The 24,105-nt window shown below is 49.8% G+C and overlaps 1 protein-coding gene across 1 annotated transcript in view; it reads right to left on the bottom strand.

Moving 5' to 3' along the window:
* Positions 1-24,105, bottom strand: part of MYRF (myelin regulatory factor) — a 568,116-nt gene that overhangs the window by 187,813 nt on the left and 356,198 nt on the right. Inside the window, exon 7 of the mRNA XM_069623888.1 lies at positions 19,876-19,999. Within this exon, the coding sequence (XP_069479989.1) occupies positions 19,876-19,999 (124 nt within the window). The remainder of the gene's footprint in view (positions 1-19,875; positions 20,000-24,105) is intronic.

Here is a 24,105-nt window from a genome sequence, read left to right as displayed (position 1 = left end):
CCAGCTCACACCCTTAGTACCAATGGACAGTAAAAGGACATGTCTGGGCTGCGTGTTTACAGTAGTCATCCCCGCAGAGGGACACCATTCAGAAGGTACGAGTATGTGGATTGACGGAGACAGTAATTATGTTCTCGCTGCAGCTTCAAGGGAGACCTGCTGTTTTAATCAGGAACCACAGAGAGCTCCATTAATGAGAGAGATCCTTTGATCCACAACAGACAGGAAGAGGGGTGGGTCTTAGTATTTAATGTTTTCACACCTTACCTTTTCTGTTGCAAAGCACTCTGGTTATGACCTCATGCATACAGGCGATTGTTGGTGGGGACCCAGGGTTGGTTCATTAAGCTAGCCTTACCCTGCACCAATCACTGTGGCCCATTTGGCTTTAAAAGACGGCTAAGCCCCTCTTTTCGTAAAATCATCTGAAGAAGTTACTCAGCATTGGACCCTGGCTCAAGGTAGTCTGCCTTACATCTTCCGCCAGTGAAGGAAGGCCAGGACCGCCTTGAGGGAAGCAAGATTTCTCCCCTAAACATCTGTTAGGGAACAGAGGGAGATACTGAATCCAGAGGACCCTTCAGCAGCTCCAGAACCGGTACCCAGGCAGCACACAGTGTGCCTTGCAAGGCTCTGCAAGCAAGCTTCCTAGGTGGGAAGTGCCAGAGAGTCTCTGCACCAAACCAAGAGCTGCCTGCAATACTGTCCTCAGTTTTTGGGCTGCCTGCCTTAAAGGACGACAAAAGCTCAGTGAAGAAGCTAGGAGGGGTGCATTGACAAGCCGTGCATCTACCGCCGTCCGCCTTAAAGGACTTTTACGAGCCAGTCGTACCCCTCGAGCCAGTCGCCAAATCTGTCCGAGAAGCCTCGACCAGTGCTTCAGAACCGCCGACCAGCACTTAGACGATTCCTGACCCATGGCCTCCGAGAAGGCCAGCCTTCAGCCATCCGTCTAGCCTCGCTCGCTAAACTGCCTGTCGACTGATACCTGCAGCTGTTTCCCATCTTGAACTCTGCCGCAGAAGCTGCAAAGCGCCCTGAAACCGACTCGACCCTGTTGAGCACCAAGATCAAGGTACATTGTGGTTCTGTCCCCCTGGTCCTTCTCCGAAGGCCCTTAGTGACATTTTATGACCCATTGTTCTCTTTGTGTTGAAACCAATTATCCTTGAACTATTGTGATTAATTACTATAGCGACCACCCTCCTGTCAGTATCCAGAGTGCATCCCTTTCCCTTCTTTGAAACTGTCTGTCCTCGTCCTCTGCATTCATTTACAGGGTGGGTTGTATTTTGTAGTGTGCTAGTACTGTCTGTTGTGATAATAATAAAGTAGATATCATCATACAAACTTGACTGTACAGTCCTTTATATCAGCGGGTAATACTTGTATTTTCGCTGTGTTGCAACTAGCCAACAATCCACAGTCTTGTGGAGATAAGCCTGCCGTTCCGTCCACGTTACCAAAATTGGACAAGGAGGTTTATAATTTTCTTGTGTTTCCAATCTGTTTGGATCCCTTCTGGTGTACTAGAGATGTGGGGTTGATTGATGGTTTTGAAACCGTTATACATCCCTGGACCGCTGGTGCCCCAGAAGTTGATTTGTCACACCCCTCATCTTGAGAGACAAAACAAACCCTCCACCCCAGGGAAATGGGGCCGTTCTCTGCAGAAGGTTGATATCATACTGATGGTCACAGATATTTTGTCTCCATTGCACTAAGCACTATTACAGTCCTCCTGTCTCCTTCTCCCCTAAACCACCACTGCCCTTCACACCTGCACCAACTTTCAATCACCTAGTTCACTTGATCCCAATTCTCCTAAAACACCCCCAACAGCGCTGCCTGCTGCTAGTGCACCTTTCCCATAATGCCAAGTGTTTCCCCATTCATCCTTGTTGACATGTTAGCAGGTACTTTTGAAGGGACTCGCACAGGCAGGGTTCCTGATAACACGGGCATGAGGGTTGTGTGGGTTTTTCTTGGAGGCACTCACAATAGAGGTGGTTTCTACAGAGCTCTGATGTTACAGGTATGCACTGGTGGATTTGTTTCCCCGAAGGCTCTCCTGTTCACTGTTTCAGGTCTAGGGGCAAGAGGCACCCAGGCTTAGCAAAGACTGAAGTTTGAATGTTCTATTGGAGTTTAGCTTGGAGGGGCAGGCACAGAATAAAACCGCAGTGCCTTCGCTTTGGTGCAGGGAGACTGGGGAAAGCCACAGAGTAGATAAAACTTGAACGGATAGTCCTGAGGCTTCAGGATAACTTGTAAAAGGGGCAAGAGTATGGGAGACCTCACGATAGATTAGAGGAGACTCACAGAGAATGCAGGAGCATAGCAGATTTCAAGGCATGCTGGGAAATACCTCAGTGTCAGAGACAATCATTAAGATGACAGGTGTTGAATTAATAGCATGGAAGACTCAAGGCAGTTCTGGAAATGTGAAGGGAGCAAGATGTGGGGAAGGATACAGGGTAATCAGGGAGAGTTCTTTGGGTTTGGGGAGAACGCGACTAGGAGAGTTTTGGAGCTAACATTTAAGTTTTAATGTACAAGGAAATAAATGTATATACTAAAGAGGCAGGAATTGACAGAGAGGACAATTGTTGTATATGCCACTCCGAGCCTACCTAGATCCAGTGCAATGCACTTTCATGATCAGCGGCATTGAGCTTGATGGCTTCGCGCACTGTGCAGAGAATTCGCCAATGTTATAGGCCCAATCAGTGCATGTATATGGCCGGATTTCCATGGATCTGGAATCTGGCAAAGATTGTCTCTCTACATCCTGGAAACCGAAATTCCATTCAACAGTGCAGCCACAGAGATCAGGTGTTCCCAGTGTTTGGATGCGGATCTCTGAGCTGCAAGAGCTCTGTCTGGTTTGTCTTTTTGTTGTTGTTGGGCATTTCAGCACATTAAAGTGCGATTGGATAGCTGAGGCAGACAGTGCAGTGAGTTGACAATGGAGTGTGGCTATGGTCTGTGGCATGTCCCTTTGGGGGTATTAATGGTGGTGATTAGAAACAACAGGGGTGCATAAAGCTGCATGCAGTTGGAATCAAAGACTACAAGTAGGGACTAGTAAAGTTGTAAACAGGGGTTGCTAGGTCTGGAAAAGATCTGGGGCTACGCTAATGTCCAGGCTACCGGGACTAGGGGATGGCTAGCCTTTTGGTTCTAGCTCCTGAGCTTCTACCCGGACGTACAACCAAAAGATCTGGGGCTATAGCCCCCTCACCCTCCTCACCCACCTAGCAACGCCCCTGGTTGTAAAACCCAGAGAAAATGTTCTTAGGCTCAATACTTCGCATGCTGTAATTGTAGTCTATTCAGGTTGGGAGAAATACATTTACAATTGTACTTTTTCCCCAACCTGTTCTTATCAAAACAACGCCTTACGAGCTGCCCTGAAAATTGCGGGAAAAAAAAGAGCAAATTTCGCCGGCTAGAAGAAATGCTCATTGGCTCCCCATCAAAGAGCACATCCGTAGCCATAACCTACAAATGTCAAATTCCGCTCCAAGACACCTAACCTCCAAATTCTCAAAAGCCTCTAACTCCAGACCCACCCGCTCACCCCCAGATTCCACCTCCAAGAGCTGGAGGAGCAAGCTTCCCTGTCATCGCCGCCAACGAGGGATTCCCCTGCAAACAGTTCAGCATTATGTGTGCATTTATCTGCAGTGTAGTTTCTATAGCTCCAGGGCAGTGCTGGTCATTGGGCCGGCTCTCGGCGGATCCGAGATCCGGCACCAGATGTGTAGCCGGATCTCGGGATCCGGCCAGAGTCAGCCGTCCAAGCCTATGAACCGCGATGCAAAAAAGAAAAAGAAAAAAAAAGCACCCGTGACGGCAGCATTGCCGTTTACCGCCGCTTTCGCACTGGTGTGTAATGCACAATGCTCGCTACATGTACAACTGAAAGGAATCAGTTTTACATGTATTGAGCATTGTGCATTACACCAAAGCCGGCGGTAAACAGCAATGGTGCCGTTGTGGGTGTTTTTTTTTCTTTTTCTTTTTTTGGCACTACAAAATGAGCCAGGGCTCATCAAGGGGGCGTGGCCTAACTGCAAGGGTCCTGCTGGCCCGTTAGGCCACGCTCCCCTGACGAGCCCGGCTCAATGGGCCACTGGCACCCCTGCCAGGCATCCTTTTCTAGTGATCAACACCCTCTCCCCATAGGGGATAGAGTGTTGATCTCTGCATTTATTTTCTATAGGCTTGCCTGGCAGGGGACAGGGCCTCGCCTATTCAGCCTTAAGGCGCTGCCCCTTGCCAGCTGGGTAGGGGCAGCGTCACCATTAAGGCTGAAAGTGTGAGGCCACTGGAAGCAGAGGCCGTTTTCCTGAAGACTGAAACTCCTGCGAGTTTCAGTCTTTGGGAAAACGGCCTCAGCTTCCAGTGGCCTCACGTTTTCTCCATAATGGTGGCGCCGGCCCTCGGGCATCTCCTGCTTAAAGGGATGCCTCGTAGGTGCGGCGCCACCATTATGACTGAAAGGCAATTTTTTCTGGAGCCTGAAGCTTTCGCACACGAGCAAGAGCTTCAGGCTTCAGAAAAAAATCCTTTTCGTGTAGTGGCCGGGGCTAGCAAGGGAGATTAGTGGGCCCCACAGGACCCTGCCTCAAAACGCAAGTTCGGAGCCTGATGGGGCTGAGCCCCGGCAGATCCTGGCCCACTTGAAGCCCTGGTCGGCGGTAAAAGGCAATGTTGCAGTTGTGGGAGCTATTTATCTGATTGGATGGCCACTACCAACCCTGCCCCCTCTAGACCACGCCCCCTCTGCCCCCCAACTCCTCCCCCACCCCGGTACTTGTGGGATCCCCCACCACATTTTTTCCATTTCCACCACTGCGCTAGGGTGCCTGTGTGAGGCTTCACCCGTGGTGTCAGGGGGTAGGGGCTTATGAGTTACGCCTCACGGGCTGATTCTGCACATGACCTGGGCCCAAGAACAAAGGGCAGACACGGACACCACCCACCCAGGACGGGCACCACAGGCATGCAGAAGAATGCCTGCCGTCCGCAGGCCGCACAGGAAGTGCTCGGGTTCCACTCCCGGGAGCCGTCGTCGCCTTCTCACCCTTCCAACCAAAAGCTGCAACACCCTGCCTGGAATGCGCTGCGATTCTGGCATTCCGAAACTGAACACTCACCGGACGTTATCATTCTGAGCGGGAGCTCCTCCCCTCCCCCCAGCAACCCTCAACCGCTATGCATCTATACTACAGGGGTATGACATGTGTAGCTGACAAATGACATCTGCCCCTGAGTAAATATGACGCACGTTTGCAGATTCGCGTGTAGTTCAAGGAATTTGAGCATAAACTGGCCTAGTCGCAATTTGCCGTGTAAATGCATCGATTCGCGAAACTATTTTACACACAGACCCCGTTGAAAGCCGTGTGCACTGCACCGCACCTTTAGAGGCTAAGCGCAACACTGACACAGCGTTTATCGCCTAAAACATACAATTTTAATAAAGCACTGGACCAATTTAGGAAAACATTTTTAAAATGGAGCTACCCGAGGTGTGTATCCAGGTAAAATGAAACTCTCGCCCCAGACGGAAGCCACAGTAGAGCACAACCGGGTTACTGGAGCGTGCACCTCTGCTGTGGCCGTTCCTGCTCTGGCTGCGGGTGCACACCCTCCTCTGAAATGCATCACGCACACGATCCCTATGCTAGCCACTTCTCAAGCTCAGTAGGAACGTACGCCTATGTAACATGAGCATTTACAATGTACCGTGTGCATACGAAAGTCACTGCCAGGGAGCGCAGTTTACATATCGACTTTCTTTGTGAATCACCCATAGTTTGCGCATCGGTGCATTGAGGATCGGCCCCACGGTGCCGTGTGAGGGACGCTGGGGCATATTCGGGATGGATGGCCAGTGGCATGAAATTCGAGTGCCATGGTACCTCTTCAGAGTCTGTGGCCTCCACATGTGGTCCGATTAATTAAAGGTGAACCTGGTGTTTTTTGTGCAGTAGGAGGGGCGCGTGGGGTTCCTTGATGATGGTTCTGTCCAGAAGTTGCCGAAAGCTTGTTCATGGATGCCCATCAGCGGCAGAGGCAGCTTTTGGTGCTGGAGGGGCAGATAATAGGGTGCCAGTGGGAGGCTGAGGGGCCCACTGGGCACCGGGGGTTAGCCCAGGGGTGGGTGCGGGGGGCAGCCGCCCCCACTGCCCCACCCTGGCTCCGCCACTCATATCAATGAAGTTCACCCAGGAATAAGCTGCCTCTGCATCTTGTTGGCCACATTCTTTTCAGTGACCACTTGACAATGGCTGGTGCCCTGATTGGCAGCCTTTGTGTGAGAGCGTGCAGCTTGTGGGCATATGGCATTGCAGGCACTGTGGTCTGGAAGTCCTCGAAGGGCAGCTTCCCAGGACACGGCCAGCCCATCTAACTCCCGATCCAGGCCTAATGCGCACACTCATTCTAGTCTTTCTGAGAATGTTTCATACATTGGACTCCAGTCCCCCAGGGGCGTTCACACCCAAGCGCATTGAGGCCCGATGCCATACTAATGGGATAAAGATGCTATACAAATGACAAATTACTACTACTACAGTAAGCAGTGGGTGCGTCACAGCACCCCTTGCAGAATGGTGCACCCTAGAAGATCAAATGTACCTAATTAGGGATGGTGGTACATATAAGGCAACTCTAGATGGCTGGCAAGGGCACATCTAGCAGAAGGACAGCTGGGGTGGAGGGTGGACATTGGGGGTGGGTAATATTGAAGTTCAGAAATATATTTTGGCCCAAATCTCAGAAAGTGGTTGGCAGGATAGGAGGGGGCCAAATGGTACTCCAGCTGTGGTGGTATAAATCTGTGCGCCGGCCTTTCCCATATTTGGTTAGGAGGGTCAGTGCACAATCGAGATGGTTTCAGGGGCTCATCGTTTAGCCTATTGCAGAGCGGATGGTGCCCCTGGTGTATGGGGGAAGATAGATGGCTTCAACTTGTAGAGTGGGAAGGACGTGTCTACTGTATTCTCTTCTCCTGTCTGCCTTTGCAGGCATTGCTGTGGCCTCTCTTTTCCTGCATGGACCTTCATATGGCCGACATTGAGAGGAGAGGCAGGCTATGCAGCCGTGGAAGCGGATCACTGCAGTGCTGGTTCCGTAGGAGAAAACAAATGGACTGCTCCAATCATCCAAGAGTTGCACTGGGCTATGCAGCTGTAGAAACGGATCACTGCACTCCAGGTTCCGTAGGAGAAAACAAATGGATTGCTCCAATCATCCAAGAGTTGCACTGGGCTATGCAGCTGTAGAAGCGGATCACTGCACTCCAGGTTCCGTAGGAGAAAACAAATGGATTGCTCCAATCATCCAAGAGTTGCACTGGGCTATGCAGCTGTAGAAACGGATCACTGCACTCCAGGTTCCGTAGGAGAAAACAAATGGATTGCTCCAATCATCCAAGAGTTGGACTGGGCTATGCAGCTGTAGAAATGGATCACTGCACTCCAGGTTCCGTAGGAGAAAACAAATGGATTGCTCCAATCATCCAAGAGGTGCATGGTGCTATGCAGCTGTACAAGCGGATCACTGCACTTCTGGCTCTGCAGGAGAAAAGGAATAAACTGCTCCAATGATACAAGAGTTGCACTGGGCTATGCAGCTGTATAAGTGGAACCCTGCAGTCCAGGAGAAAAGCAATACACTGCTCCAATGATACAAGAGGTGCATGGGGATATGCAGCTGTAGAAGCGGTTCACTGCAGTCCTGGTTCCTTGGGAGAAGGGGGGCACCGGGGGAACGTGAAGCGTTTCCCCCCGGGGAGTTTTTTGGCGCTGCACACGGCCAGCGAGTGGCCGTGGGGGTGCAGAGCGCCTCCCTGGGGGGTACTTAAGGGCTCAGGGAAGGTTCGGGAGGCAGGCGACGGTTAGGACTTGGTGATTGTATCAGTCCTGTCGCCCGCTCCTGAGCCTTCCCTGAAGTAGCTGGGCCTCCGGTTCTGCAGGGTAGAGTAGGTGAGAGGGTTAGTTAGTAACTGGGGGCGGTTTAGATAGTAGGAGTTATTTTATATATAAAGTTATAAAAAAAAGTGGGGAGTAGCGTAAATAAGTTACCCCCCCCCCCCTCCTTACCTGAGCTGCCGTCGGCGTTTCCGTGCTCGGTGGGGTGGTGGGATTGTGGGGACGGGTTTTTTCCTTCCCAGCCTTCGGTCTTCTGTGGACCTGGGGCGCTGCGTGGGAGCGGGTATTTCCTCGCCGGGCCCATATCTTGTTTCTTCCTCCACCGCTCGGGGTAGGGGAGCGCAGGCCGGGGTGGGCTGCATATTTCGGCGGTTCCATACGGGATCTGGGGACACTTACTTTTCCCTCTTCCCACGGCACCGGTTCCTAGCTGCCCGGGCCCTCTTGGATTTGCGGGGGTGTCGGCGGGGGGTGGTTAGCAGAGCCCAGGTGGCCCTGTCTTGTTGAGTGTCCCGGTGCGGTGGCAGCCTTCTGTCAGAGGGGGCAGGGCAGGCACCTTAAAGGGGCTGCGCTATTTTGGCTGGTGCTGCTGGTAGTGCGGTGCGTCTTGTGTGCCACCAGGGGGCAGGGCGGGCGGTGCTAAGTGAACTTTTCATCTGATTTACAGGGTTTCAAAAAAAAAAGGGGGAGATAAGGGGGGGTAGACCGCAGCGTAGAGCTGCAGCTGATGGGGCTCTCGCGGCAGTGGTGGCTTGCACCCCTACGGCAGGGAGGGGGGAGGTTTGGGAATACAGGGGCAAGAAAATGAGGAGGGAGATAGACAGGAGGGCGGGCGGGGGAGAAATGATGTCGGGTGGGCAGCCAGGGAGGGAGGAAGGGAATGATAGCCCTGGGGAAGCTGGGAATACTCAAGAGGGTGGGGCTCGAGGGAACAACAGTAGGGGCAGGGATGGGGCACAGAAGGGGGTGTCAGGGCTGAGGGGAAGAGGGGGTAAATACCTGCAGAAGAGTGCAGGTGGGAGAAGGAGGGAGAGGTCCCCATCAATTGAGGAGGGTAGAGTGGGGCGCGGAACGGCCCCCCCGGATAGGAGGAGTGAGGGCGGAGGGCGCTGCGCAGCCCCCGCTGGTCAGGTGGAGGTTGAGGGTTTCAGTACGGCCCCTCCTCGGTCAACGCAAGGAGAGCCTAGAGGGCGCCGCACAGCCCCTAGCAATGAGGATTCCAGGGTGGAGGTCGGAACGCCTCGCCCGAGAGAAGAGGACCAGGCAGGGGTTTCCACAACCCCGCCGAGAAGACGTCAAAGGAGTGGCGGGGCAGACGCCCCGGGCTCGCAAGAAGATCATCAACTGAACTCGGGCATGAGCTCGCATCCGCAATGGTATTTAAGGGGTGATGAAGTTGGATGGGAGGAATATGTGGGGCAATGGGAATTGGAAGATTACAGGGCGGAAAGGGAAAGGGGGGAGGAGAGAAGAAGTTCGAGGTGGGATATGGAAAGGGAAGTGCAGGGTGGACGGGGTGAAAGGGGTCAAGGGAACTATTGGCTGGGTGAGTGTGCTGACATGTTTTGTCCCTGCAGTAGGAGCCCTCTAAGAAAGGAGAGGAGGAGATGGTGTGGAGCGAGACCGCAGGTGGCAGGTGTGGAAAGAGGTGAGCGGGAAAGGAAATGGTCATCTGCATGGCAGAGAGGGGTTACAATAGGTGGACAGGGGATGAACGGTCTGGTCTTCAAGGTGTAACGAAAGAAGTTGGTGTGCAGGCCATTGGAGCCGAGGGGGTTGAGAAGAGCATTTGCTCAGTGGAGGTCCAAATGGACAAAGTGGTGGAGCCATTGGGGCTCGAAGTGCAAGCTGGTAAAGATAAGGAGGTGGAAGTGAAAGGAAAGGAGAAAAAATTGCCATACATGGGGATAACAAAACCATTGGGGGCGCACTTGATGGCAGCGACCAGGGAGAAGATTCAGGCGGGGGAATTTGTGGATGTCTTCAAATTGCTCCATAGGGAAGTGAGAGCGAAGGAGGGGTCTAAGGAGGAAGAGAGGGAACTGGCTTCACGCCCAAGGGTCCCGGTGACCATTGAGAATTGGACGTCAGCGTTTATCATTTATGCCAGTGTGTATTGCGAAAAATTTCCGGAGCGTTGCGTGGCCCTGCTTAAATATATGGATGTAATAAGGAAGGCTTTCACGAGCTTTGGGGGCTTTGCCTGGGTAAGGTATGATGAGGAATTTAGAGCAAGAATGGCAGAGGACAGTCAGGCGGTCTGGGGGGAGATAGATATGGATCTCTGGCTGCAATGGATGGCCCCAACGAGGCCTGCCCCGACATTACACACAGCAAGTGGGCTGACTGTGCCTTTCCGGCCCTTTCTTGGTCGCCCCGCCCATGAAGGGGTGGTGGGAGGAGGCAGGGGTCAGTCCTCAGCAGCGTGCTGGGGGTACAATAAGGATAGCTGCGCAAGGACCCTGTGTAGGTTCAGACACGAGTGTAGCAAGTGTGGTGGAAAACACCCTCTCACGCAGTGTTTCCAACAGGGAGACAGGGGGAGGGGAGAGGTTCAGGAAAAGGGGTTGGGGGGAAAAGCTTTTACTCCAATTAAAGTGGGTGTGTTGGAAAGATGGTTGCAATTTTATCCGGATAGGGAAGGGGCTAAGATTTTGAGTGAGGGGTTTTGTCAGGGGTTCAGATTAGGTTACCAGGGTGCTAGGGTGCGTCGGTGGGCGGAAAATTTGAAGTCGGCGAGAGAGAATGTTGAGGTGGTAAGACAAAAATTGAACAAGGAAATAGCGGCAGGAAGGATAGTGGGCCCATTTGATGATGTGCCGGGTGACTTATTGATATCTCCATTGGGGGTGGTGCTCAAGAAAGCTCCGGGGGAGTTCAGACTGATTCATCATTTGTCATGGCCGGAGGGTATGTCAGTTAATGATTTCATTGCCCCGGAAGAATGTGGGGTTGTGTATGCAAGTGTTGACCAGGCGGTTGAGCTGATAAGGAAGGAAGGGCGAGGGGCCTTCATGGCCAAGTGCGATATCAAGGCGGCTTTTAGGTTATTGCCGGTGCACCCGGAGGATTTTTGGTTGTTGGGCTTGCAGTTTGAGGACCGCATATACATAGACAAAGCATTGCCAATGGGGTGCGCAATTTCCTGTGCTTTGTTTGAACGGTTCAGCTCTTTTCTACAGTGGGTTTTCTCATTCAGCTCGGAGTGGGAGAGTGTGCTGCACTATCTGGATGATTTTCTGTTCATTAGCGGGGCAAAAAGAGAGGAGGATTGCAGAGAAATGCTAAAGTTGTTTCAGGAATTGATGGAGGAGCTGGGTGTACCATTAGCCGAAGACAAAACAGAAGGGCCGGCAGTGGTGTTAACATTTCTAGGAATTGAACTGGATTCAGTGGCCATGACCTCACGCTTGCCGCACGACAAGGTGAGCAAATTGGTGGTACTGTTGGAGAAAGCGGTGGGGGCCAAGAAAATGATGCTGGTGGAGATGCAGAGATTGGTTGGGCATCTGAATTTTGCATGTAAGGTGGTGGCCCCAGGGCGGACGTTTTGCAGGAACATGGCAAGGGCCATGGCGGGAGCAAAGTGCCCACATCATCGGATAAGAGTATCGGGGGCAGTGAGGGAGGATTGCAGAATTTGGCTGCGCTTCTTGGAGAGTTTCAATGGAGTGTCAATGTGGTTGCAGGGAGACCCGGTGACATGGGAAGTTCAGATACTCTCGGATGCAGCGGGGGCCGGTGGTTTTGGAGTGTTTTGGGGGGGAAAATGGTGTGCGGAAAAGTGGCCAGCGAGGTGGTTGAAGGAAGGGAGGAGTATAGCATTTCTTGAATTTTTTCCATTACTAGTGGCATTGGAGTTGTGGGGGAAGGAGTTGCAAAACAAGAAGGTGAACTTCAATGTCGACAACGAATGCGTGGTCCATGTGGTGAACAGACAGTCAGCTAGGGATCAGAGGGTGGCAAGACTGATGAGAGAATTTGTCCTGCGTTGCATGGAATGGAATGTGGTGTTTAAGGCAACACATGTGCCGGGGAAGGATAATGGCATCGCTGATGCATTATCTCGTTTTCAATGGCAGAGATTCCGTGGATTGGCTCCAGATGCAGATCAGGAGGGGCAGCAGATTCCGGAGGAGCTGTGGAAGATAGGAAGCTGAGAGCGCTTGCTCTGGTGGAGGGTTCATTGGCCGCGGCATCTAAGAAGTCATACAGGAGGGCCTGGGAGGATTTTATTAGAGGAGGAGCTTGTAGTTGGAAGGGTAGATGGGATGCGGAAGAGCGGAGGAGGGATGATGTCACGAATTTCCTTCTGAGGTGCATGGACAGGGGCTGGTCAAGGGCAACGATAGCAGGAAAGCTAGCAGGGATTGCCTTTTACGGGAAATGGTTTTGGGGTTTTCAACCAAGTGGGGGGGAGATGGCGAGTAGGATGTTGGAAGGATGGGCAAGGGAGAGTAAGAGGGACAAGGATAAGAGGAGGCCGATATCGGCGGAATTGCTGCAGAGGTTGATTGAGGTGGTGGGGGGAGTTTGCTGGTCGGTATGGGAAGGGGAACTGTTTGCGACTTGTTTTACATGGTTATTTTTTGGGGCCTTCAGGGTTTCTGAGTTGGTCGGGGGAAAAGGGGGGGTAGGGGGACTGCAATGGGAAGATGTTCAAATTACAGAAGAAGGTTTAGACATCAAGATTAAAAGGTCCAAGACGGATCAGAAGGGAAGGGGCTCTTGGGTTCTGCTGGGTCGAGGGAGCGAGGTGTTATGCCCAGTTCAGGCAGGCAAGGTGTGGAAGGAGCGCTGTGGGGGTAAGTCAGGCTTGGTTTTTCAGCATGCGGATGGATCGCCGGTTTCAGCGGCACAGGTGCTAGGGGTATTGCGGAAGGCGCTGGTGACAGAGGGAGAAAAGGCTGAGGAGTTCGGGTCTCATTCTTTTAGGATGGGCGCAGCATCTGAGGGTACCAGACTGGGTTTTTCGGAAGACAAAGTGAAAAGATTGGGGCGTTGGAGGTCGGGGAAATACAAGGGGTACGTCAGGGATTTTGGAAAAGGGGATTGTTGAAGAAAGGTGGAGGAGGACTTTGTGGGCAAGATGTTGTTGTTGTAATATTTTTGACTTGTCAGTAATTTTGTAATTTCTGTTTCAGATGCTGCGCAAAAGAAGGGGGAGTTGGCGCAAGTTTGGATTGTTGGCCATTCAATTGTGAAGTGGGCTGGGAAAGAGGCGGAGAAAAGGGTGTTTTTGGAAGGCAGTTGGGGTGCAGTTACAAGGAAGTGGTGGTGAGATGGCACGGTTTGGGGGGCCTGCGGTGGGATCAGCTGCTGCCCCTATTGGCAGGGATGAGGGAACGCTATGGAGTTCCAAGGGTGGTGATACTGCATGCTGGGGAGAATGACCTGGTGAGAGATACGGGGTTGGCTCTGCTAAAGAAAATGAAGAGGGACTTAGTGTGGGTTCGGGATATGTGGCCTCAAGCAGTGGTGGTGTGGACTAAGTTGTTGCCGCGAAGAGTTTGGAGGGGAGCAAGAAGTGAGGGAGCAATAGAGCGGGCCAGGAAGGGGATAAACAGGGAAATGGTAACATTTTGTGCCTCAGTGGCGGTGCAGGTCATGGACCATAAGGAAATAACATATGAGGGTTTTCTTATCTTTAGAGAGGATGGGGTACGCTTGTCAGTGTATGGGAATAATCACTACCTGGCGGACTTGGGTTCTTGGCTGGGAGACTGGGTAAAAAGTTTGAGGTAGAAAAATTTGGGGGGGGGGTTGGGGCAGAAAGAACTCCTCGGGGGAGGGTTTTTCTGGTGCCGGGGGCATGGCCCCTTTTGATGTGGGGGGAGGGAAGCACAATGGGGGAATGACACGGGAAAGGAGGGGGTGGCGCTGTTTGCACAAGCAGGTCACCCCGGGGGAACAGGTATTGAGCCTGGAGGGGCATGGCCCCTGGGAGAAAGCGGGACGCCTGGAAAAGGGGCAAGGAGACGGTAGGATCCAAGGGATCATTAGGGAGGAAATTGGTTATTGAATTATTTAATTGTTGGGGGAAAATGAAAATGAAAATGTTTAAGTTATTTAATTGATTGTTCAAATATCTCTTTAGTTTGTTAGGCCATGGAGCCAGTTAAGCGTTTTTGATTGTAAGCTTTGGCCTGTCACATTAAAGCGACCTTTTCCACTTTTAAATGAGTCTGGGTTTTTGTGCAGTAAGCCAAAAACGGAATAAACTGCTCCAATACAAGAGGTGCACTGGCCTATGCAGCTGTATAGGTGGACCCCTGCAGTCCAGGAGAAAAGCAATACACTGCTCCAATGATACAAGAGGTGCACTGGGCTATGCAGCTGTATAGGTGGACCCCTGCAGTCCAGGAGAAAAGCAATACACTGCTCCAATGATACAAGAGGTGCATGCGGCTATGCAGCTGTAGAAGCGGTTCACTGCAGTCCTGGTTCCTTGGGAGAAACGGAATAAACTGCTCCAATACAAGAGGTGCACTGGGCTATGCAGCTGTATAGGTGGACCCCTGCAGTCCAGGAGAAAAGGAATAAACTGCTCAAATGATAAAAGAGGTGCATGAGGATTTCCAGCTGTTTAAACGAAGCCCTGTTGTCCAATGAAAATGAATACGTCTCTTTGCACCATGCCATGGCTAATTACAGGAACATGCTGTGCTCCCTCATATTGGCCATGCGTCAGAAGTCTGTGCGGGGCAGGGTGGGCGGCTGCTGAATAGTCAGGATCCAGCCCATTGCTATCAAATAATCCTTGTGTGTGGGTATCCTGTTCAGATCCTGAGGTTTGGGTAGCTAATGGTGTCCAAACCATGATATGCCAGTCAACTCTGTTTCAGGCCAGCATCGTCTTTCACAGCAACCTTTTCAAAATACGAGAAAGCATTCATGCACACTTCAGAAGCCTCTACACACAGTAGCTGCCCCTAGTTTTGTAGTTGTCATTTTTCAAAGGCACAAATATGTCACTTAAAAGGCACCCGGGTGGTAAACATGAAGCAGCCAATCAATACAGTACAACTGTAACACAATAAAAAAATAAGCAAGAAAGCAGAAGAAAGATGAACAGCTCAATGGAATGAAAGAAACAATTACAGTGCTTCGGTGTCGAAGGGTGGGCTAAAGTGTATACTACACTATTATGTGGTCATAAATGAATTTAATATGTTTTGTGTTATTACGCTGGTAAGGGAACCTTTTCCAATAATAAACTTCAGAAAACCCTTTCTATATTAAACATCTGTGCTTACTAAGTACCAACTGATCTGCAGTTGCAATTATTAGATTTCTAGCAGTGAGACTCACTAGTGTTCACTAGATACTAAAGCAGACAGGAATATTTTAGATACCAACCACATTCGAAAAAGAGTCCTGCATTCATATGCCCTGGATGGGGTTGTTATGAGATAGGGTTAGACCCAATAGAATCAGCCTACCGTCGAGGCAGTGCCATAGGTATGCCACAGCATTGTATGGCCAGTTACTTTCATATAATGCCAAGTATAGCTGCATGTAAGGTATTGCCCTCATATGATAAGTAGAGCCCCTACATTGCCAATTGTGATAATACAGTATGCAAAAATCCAATAGATGCATGTCACCAACAGTGTACGGGAGCACTAGTGCTTTAATTCAGGATAATTCTTTTTTAATTATATAGCGCTTTCTCCAAAGCGCTATACATAGAAACTACTTAAATACAACCAACCAAAGTTGGTACTCATTTAGCAACCTCGGAAAAATGAAAGGCTGAGTTGGCCTTGCCGGGATTCTAACTTGCGACCTGCAAAATGCCATGCCACAGTAACACATACCTAGACTGGCTGCACCAAAATGCCAATCTAAATAACAACCTTTCTCATATTTATATCATCAAAGATGCCCAGAAACATATACAATGCCACAGTAAGGAAAGGCTAGACTGGCTGCACCCAAATGCAGGTCTAGTCAGGTAATTACACTTAACATGATTGCTTTATCAGAGATACCCAGTACAAAATGTCAAGCCACAGTAAGAAAAGGCTAGACTCGCTGCACCAAAATGCTAGTCTAGCCACGTAATAGCACTTATGATGCTTACTTAATTATATATGCCCCGAAAAATATGCCATGACACAGTAAGAAATGGCTGGACTGGCTGCACCCAAATGCCAGTCTAACCACTAATAACACATATAAACCTGCACACCCTTCACTCCCACTCCCACTCTCCTCCTTCAACCCCCAAATTCAGTTCCGTGGCCTAGCATTCCCTCCATGTCCCCCTTGCTCGTGCCAGTACTTATGTATTAGGCAAGGTGCTTTATGGGCATGTACTGGGACGTGGAAGAGTGGGATTAGGAGCAATTATGATTATCGGTAAGCAATCCAGCACTGAATACGAGCACACAAATTCACACATGCGCACATTCACCATTCACTCATAAACGCACACCCAGCCACCCATACATCATGCACTCACACATTGCCACACATTACATAATACACACACACGTACATTACATAATATATACACACACACACACACACACACTGTCTGTCAGACTTAAACAATAGATTTCCTTACCTTCCCGAATCCGTTGCTACTTCTCTGCGGGCAGGTCTCTGGCTCCCATGCTCCAGCACGCACCACAGGAACCAGCTCATGCGCAGCAGAGCAGAGGAGCCGGAGTCCTCCATATCCTATTGGGCAAAGAGGGTGGCGGCTCAGATTTAAAAAAGTAATCATTTATTTTTGAAGTCACTCTGATTGACTTCAAAAAGAAATTATTTCCATTACGAAAACCGCAACAGAAATTATTTCTTTCTGATTCCAGAGTGACTTCAAAAAGAGATGATTTCTTTTTGAAATGCAAGCCTCGACCCCCACCATAACCAAGAGTAGGAAAAGCAGTGACATGGGTCGTATGGCAGGTGCCAGGGATTGCATTTGTGATCATTGGCGATCCCCAAATGACGTCCCTGACTGGCTGTTCAGACAGTGTAACTCCACCTTCTTGGCCCAGATTTAACAGAGAGAGTGTAAAGAGAGTAAAGAGAATCCCCTGGTCCTAGGGTCAGCCTCCAATATTACCGTCCCAAATCTAGGCACACAGGCTTTCCCTCAGCTTTCTTGGTGATGTCAGTTATCTCTCAGGCAAAGAGCAGAGAGGAAAAGAATACAGGGCATGGCCTGTGGAGTAAAGAGGAGCACTACGCAGCACTTCGAGTGCAAATTATTAGCAGATCTCTGTCAGTTTCTGACCACTGCCAATCAACGCTCTGACCAGAAGAGGCCGAGGTCAGTGGTGGAAATTCCTAGCTGTAGGGGAAGAAGGAAGGAGAACTGCAAGAGCTGGGGTATGGTGTAGCGGTCAGGTTAGATGGAAGAGCGCTCTGTTGACACAAGTTCTCGGCAATGTCCTACACTCCATGCAGGAGACCCTCTTTTCAGAGTGCCTAAATTCACATGGCCCTCTTGTAGACAGTTGCAGTTCTGCTTCTTAAAGGTCTCCAGAGAAGACTTCATGTCATCAGTGTTTGAGGGCTTGCAATTCACCTGGTTGTGCTAATTCAGGGGAAGAGAACAACGTGTTTGGTTCGTCTCTGGCAGCTGTGTTTGATTGCACACACAATGGTTTATTGAGGAAGATATTTATCTGGTCTTGGGCCTAGCACGCCTGGTGAGACACTACGGATGGGACTGGGTGTGCCAATATTAGGCACCTTGTGGAACAAACATTCTTGGAATTCTTTTTGAAAGTATAGCTCGGAAAATCCAAACATCATAAACGCTACGGGGGAAATGGAGGCTCAGTTCCCACATGTAAAATATCCCTTGTTCAAAAGAATGTGCTGCCATGTGTAAGAGCTGGGGTGTAGATTGTACTCAGCTTTGGAGTGGCAGAATAAATAAGTTGGACCTAAACAAGAGATGGCTAGACACGACCATTTATTGAGACCTTTTTCGAATTTGAGCTTGAAATATTGTGGTGGCTCTCAGCGGATAGCTCTCGAAGGAAATAGGGCAACGAATCTGAGGTCCCCAGAACACAGGCACATTATTTGAATGCCAAGAATGAATGTTTGCCTTTAAGATAACGTATGTCTTGGTTAACTCATAATAGGCTCTGCTCCTGTGGGTCTGGGGCTACCAAAGACGTGCCCCATTTTTAGGTGATTGGTACTGCACTGATCGATCTTAGGTGACAGTGGCCAAGGGGGCATTTTATACATTATAATATTAGAACAACAGCAGAGGCAATGGCTTTTTTACTGTGTTGTAATGACATTAGTATCATTGCAGATATTTGTGGATATGTTAAAGCTGCTTTTAAAAGATTTGATGGACAATTGTAACCCAATTTTAGAAAGTATTTATCTAGGTTGTTTTTAGATTTTAGTTTTATGGACATGTTTGTTGTGTTGTGCTGTAGTACACCATGTATTGCATTTTTATGTTAATGGTGTAACTCGAATAGAAATGGATGTCTTGTTCTGGCAGCTACAAGACACGCACAGCTGGTATAGGAGGGATGCTTTGCAGTCAGAAAAGTTCTTGGGTGGGCACAGGTGCAGAAAGAGCCTCTTAACTGCCCATCATCGAGTTTGCTTCTTACATCTTTCAGGATTCTTACTGGTGAGGGAAACCCAGTCCCAAATCACATGGTTGTATTGATTCCAGCTTTCGGCAGCCACCCATTCAACTTCAACTCCTTCCTGGGTTTAGCGAGGATTCAGGATTGAGCCAAAGGCGCCATTGGTGAACTAGTCAAAACTCTCCTGACACGGGTACCCCTTGCTCTTCAAGCGGCCTCTATCCATGACCATATATGGAAAAATGTGTATCCCATTAACCCACTTGAAGAAACAATGTCGGATCAATGTCTGGTCAATGGGTGAGGAACTAGATTTTACATAGGGCTTCTAGGTAGGGACAAGAAGGCTGCCACCACCCAGTAGAGCCCACACAATCAGCAGTGGGTGCACACTTTATGCCGTACCTGCACCCTCGGGGAGATGAATGGCGTGTCAGGGGGTACGCACTCTATTCACTTCTCTGGTGAGACCTCAGATGTGGAATTCATCAGGACAAACCGTTGGGTAAGGCGGTCTGAAAACTGTAGCAATTACAGGGACCTTCCATCAGAGGGCAGACCTGATTGAGTTGGCGGCGCCGCGCGCCACCGCAGCTGCACTCTGCCTCTTCCTTTTACGGCCACCATGGTAACAGATGAGGAGCTCCGTACGGACGCCAAACTTCTACTACCATGGCGGTCATCTTGGCAAAGCACTTGCATTGATTGTACGGGACGCCCGCGGTGTCCCGTTCATATGAATACAAATGCTGTTTTTAACACCCCGGGTTACCGCTTTGGTAAACCGGGTTGTTAATGGCGTTCTTAAACCGTTCCACAGGGCCATACTGGGGGTAACGTCCTGGTGCCCTTGTTAACCACCCTTGCTTCACTCAGGCCATTAACTCGGGCTGCCAGACCGTTATCCTCGGTATGTCCGTGGAATGAGCCAAGAACGCCATAAAAATGAATTGGTAAGAATAACCAAGTTTACAGTTAAGGTTATGTAACGAAAACAAAATTAAGATATTTCAAACGAAATGTATTGTTTTACTTGCCCCCCAAAAATGAAGTCCTAATATATGTATTTGTTTTTTAAATGTTTTAGGTTTCTTATTTATTTATTACCCTGAAGCACACTTACAACTCCCCTCCGCCTGTTTAACTTATATACTCCTTAGTAAAAGGAATGTGTACCTCTATTTTCAGTATTCTTCATTTTGAGCTAAATTTCTTTTACTGTGTACCATGACGGTGTATCATGGTGACAAGTACTGTCTCGTTGATTGTTACTGCTGGGTCATTGTGAGAGCGTGTTTTCGAGGAATAGCACTGTTAGATGGTGATTTCCAGGACTAAATACTCACAGTTCCTTGTAGTTGGCATCATACAGAACCACCCACTTGTTCTGCAGATGCGGCTGCCATTTTATCGACTGGTAATTGGGATCCAGGTAAGACCCATTCAAGCTGTCATTGTCCTGAACCAGTCCTGCAAGGAGACAAAGACATCAGTGAATGGCGGCACGCCACATGCACGGGTCAATCTAGAAGAGTAGCCCATTTAGTCCCTTAGGTCACATCTCTAAGAAAAAGCACAGGCTGTTATGCCTAGATCACATAGTGGTAATCTTCATTACCATATGTCCAACTCTTCCTCATCACAGTACCTGCCATTGAGAAGGCTCCACCCACCACATAGGAGCTATCATGCCATAACACATATTTGTATAGAGGATCTACCTCCTCGTGATATGAGTGTGCAAACCCCTTCCCAGCCTCTATTGTGTTTGTGCTTTTGAAACTGCCAAAGAGTGATTCTATTCACCCGGGCGAGTGTGGCGGGTCTCAATACTTTGACGCGGATGAGCTGGACCAGAGGTAACAAAGATTTCCATTCGGGTAATCTAGAAATTACCCCCACGTCCCTCTACCACACGCCAGTCACTATCGCTGGGACATAGCAAATGACGCTGCATCGCCAGAGCCCTGATTCATTTTAGCCAATTGCGATCTGTAATGGTTTGCGAAGGTCAGAGGACTCGCCTGTGTGCTGGTTCTGCAGGCACACTCACTGAACCTTTGCCAGAGAAGCGACCACACACCTTGTTGACTTGCCCTGTATGTCTGATCGGGTCTTTAACCCCTGCGGGCATAGCACAAGCCTATGGTGTTATGCAACCCTCTTCTCAGGGATATCACAGATGCTTGACGTCCCCAAAAATGACAAAGAGGCTCTTTGCGTTCCTTATTGGTGCTGTTCTAGTCACATGGTGTTAAGTAATGCCCTCCTTCGAGTGCAGCCTTGCTTCCACCGGAACAATCATCAAACCTCAGTACCTCACACTTGTAAAGTAACTGTAGTGAGGAGAGAGTGTGTAACAGGCCCTAGGTCTCCGCCCCCCAACCTTCTAGCTGAAGTGATGCTAATTAGGAACGCCACTTTCATGGTCAGGACTTTAAGATCAATTTCATTAAGTAGAGCAATCTGCGGGCCTGGGATCTGTGGGGACATCTGTGGGGACAACCTAAGTGGGTACCAGCCTTCTAGGGGGAGGTCTGACTATCAGGAAGCTGACAACCAGTATGTTCCCTTCCAATGTCTTGAACCAAGGCACCCCAAATCCCTGTTTGCCAACTAAGCGCTGTTGGAGGAATGTGTGCAGGCTGAACACATGAGGGACGAACTGTAGAAGAGATAGGGTGTCACCAGAGATGTGGTTAAGAAACCTGGCAGAGCATGAAGAGGAAACAATATGTGGATGGCGCAGGGGAAAGCTAAACGGCTTGTGCTGGGTCCCTGGAGAGAACCTGCTGCTGTGAGTCCAGCTGCTCAACATCCACACCGACCAATGCCAACTGGGGATGGGCACCCACCCAAGATGGTGAAAGGAAGCAGGGGCAGCATCCATGGAGGAACCACCACCAACTTCAGGAGAAGTGGAGGCCAAGCCCAACCGGGACAAAAGGGAAGAACTATTACCACTTCTGCCGCCCCCCTGTATGATCTTGATAATGACCTTGGAAGGGAGAAAAATTGGAGGGACAGCATTCATCAACCCCAGTGACCATGGAATGTTCATAACATGTGTGCATTAACCTCCATCAGTGGAAAATGTGAACAGAACTTAGACCGAGGAGCATTCGTGTAATAGGCAAATAGATCCAGAACAGGCTGGCTAACCATTCTGCACACTTGATCCTCCATTTCTGCCACCTGTACTAGCCAATCGTCCAAGTAGGGATACACTAAGATCCCCTTCTGGTGTAGATCTGCTACAATCAGGGACAGGCATTTTGTGAATATCGTCGGGGCTGTCTGAAGTCCGAACGGGAGTACTCTGAATTGGAAGCGAAGTTTTCCTAGCGCGAACCAGGGGAACTTGTGGCATGACCTCCAGAAGGGAACATTATGGTAGTCCTATCGACGCCAGATAGTCTCTGGGGGAAATCTAAAGAAATAAAATGGAGCAGGATTGACATTTTTAACCTGTGGTGGCTTACCAACTTCTTTAGGATCCCAGATTCAACACCAGCCAAATCCCTCGAAATGGTTTTGGCACCGTAGAGATGATGGAGCAAAGGACTATTCCCCACTTGTCAATCGGAAACTCTTGCACGCCCCGCTTCAGAACCAACTATTTGATTCCTTGGAGAAATGCTGTTGTCTTTTCTGCATCTGAAGGAAGTGGATTCGCCCTGCCCACCGTAAGGGGGGGCGGCATCCATCAAATCAAATTCGTACCCTATCTTGATCACTGACACAGCCCATGAGTCTTGCACATATATTCGGCCCAGTGTTTCCAGAAGAAATGCAAACAACTCCGGCCTGGCCAGCCCTCTGCTGATGCATAGTTAGGACTTCTGCTGCTTCTCTGGCTGTTGGGTGATCTGGGCTCTTAAAGGCTGTAAACTGTACCCTGGCAGAGGACCGATAATTGGTTGACGGTTCTGAATCTGGAATACTATGATTTGCTTTTTCTTCAGTCCCCCCCACTGCTGAGACTGGTGACCTTATGTGTCCTCCTGGGATCCAGCCCTCCCACATCCAATTGCCTTCAGCCCCCACCCACTCCCAGCACTTGCCTTGGCACCCCTTTGCCTATGCCACCACATGCCTGAACTTATTTATTGACTGCTGACCACTCTCACCAAGACACTAAACAGATGCTTACTCTCTATCACCTCCCTCTTTGGTACACCTAGCACTTACCCCCCACTCCCTCATCCCTTCTCTCTCTCTGCACTTGCACGTTCTGAATGCTCACGAGGCCTAGTAGGTCTGCCTCTATATTTCATTGTTATATTTGCTTTTCATTCCCATGTGCCCTCCCTGTTGCCCTGTGGGTGCTTTCAAACACAATTTACTTGATGTAAGTGCCTTACAAATGCACAATAAAGAAATACATTTGAGGGCAGATTTTTTACTAGGTCAATGCCAGATCAGCCATTCTGTCCAAACTGGCTTCTCTCATTCCCCTTTAAGCCAACTGCAAAGCCAAGAAAATGCCTACCTGAAAGTGTGCATGGGCCATTCGAATAATACCCTTTGGTGCGGGCCCTGGACTGCTGCTGCTACCCAAAGTATTCAGACTGGGTCTTGCAGCTGCCCATGCTCTCACTGGAGGACCTGCATGTGTTTTTATAGTGCTTGGGGGATTTTGGGTGCCGCCCCCTGCGTGAGCACACTTTCTCCTTGTATCAGTTGATTGTTGGGACTGAGACATATGCCACTAGAATGGGTGGTATCAGAAACAAGGGGCATCAGGAAGGTGGAAGTACCTGGCTGCCTCAGACCAGCTGCAGCGGGATCGGGTCCTTCCATGGCACTCTCCAAACATGCAAGACTTCTGATTTACGTACGGCTGCGATCAGGGCTCAAGGATGGAGACCCCCACTTTTTTCAGAGGGCACCTTGATATGCTAATTTCTGCTGACGCTACATTAAATTGGTATGTTAATGAGCCTCCCCACTTTTATTTTAGGACTTGACCTGTGGCTGCGATGTGTGGAAGGCCATGAACGTTTAAACCCTGCAGGAGCAGCAATGGAACCTTCCCATCAAGTTGCCAGCCCTCCGAGCCAGTCAGGAGCAGTGCATCAATCCTCACACTGTGCTTCATGATCCAGGGATTCCTGGCCTCTGCCCTCTCCCAGGGACACCCTGAGCCCAAATCCATCAGGTAGAGCTCTGAACCTAGGGGTCACTGATACCATAAGCAGGTACTGCCCTCCAGTCCCTAGTTATACCAATAAAGATATGCATGCAAATGACAGGTTCCCCTTGCCAGAGACCTACCACCCAGTTGGTAGGCTCCTCTGTTGAGGGGCGTGCCTGCCCCCACCACCTGGAATATTAGAGCCATGGCCAGTAGACCTCCAAGCCCCTGCCATGGACAGGAAGATAAATGAACAGAATAGAGTCTGGGGGAGGGGCCTATGACCTCCTGTCATAAATTGTTGGAGTCTCTATTAAAAAAAGGTATATTAGGGGGTACCAGTTCCCATTTGGTGTGCAGGTCCAACTCAATGGTAAGCACTGGGATAAGGAATAGGGACATGAGGGTAATGGTGGGCACTAGACATACTGTACTGGCA

Source organism: Ambystoma mexicanum, chromosome 11, assembly GCF_040938575.1.
Source record: "Ambystoma mexicanum isolate Mex_15411 chromosome 11, UKY_AmexF1_1, whole genome shotgun sequence".
NCBI classification, from domain to species: domain Eukaryota; kingdom Metazoa; phylum Chordata; class Amphibia; order Caudata; family Ambystomatidae; genus Ambystoma; species Ambystoma mexicanum.
This window is presented reverse-complemented; position numbering and strand designations above follow the sequence as displayed.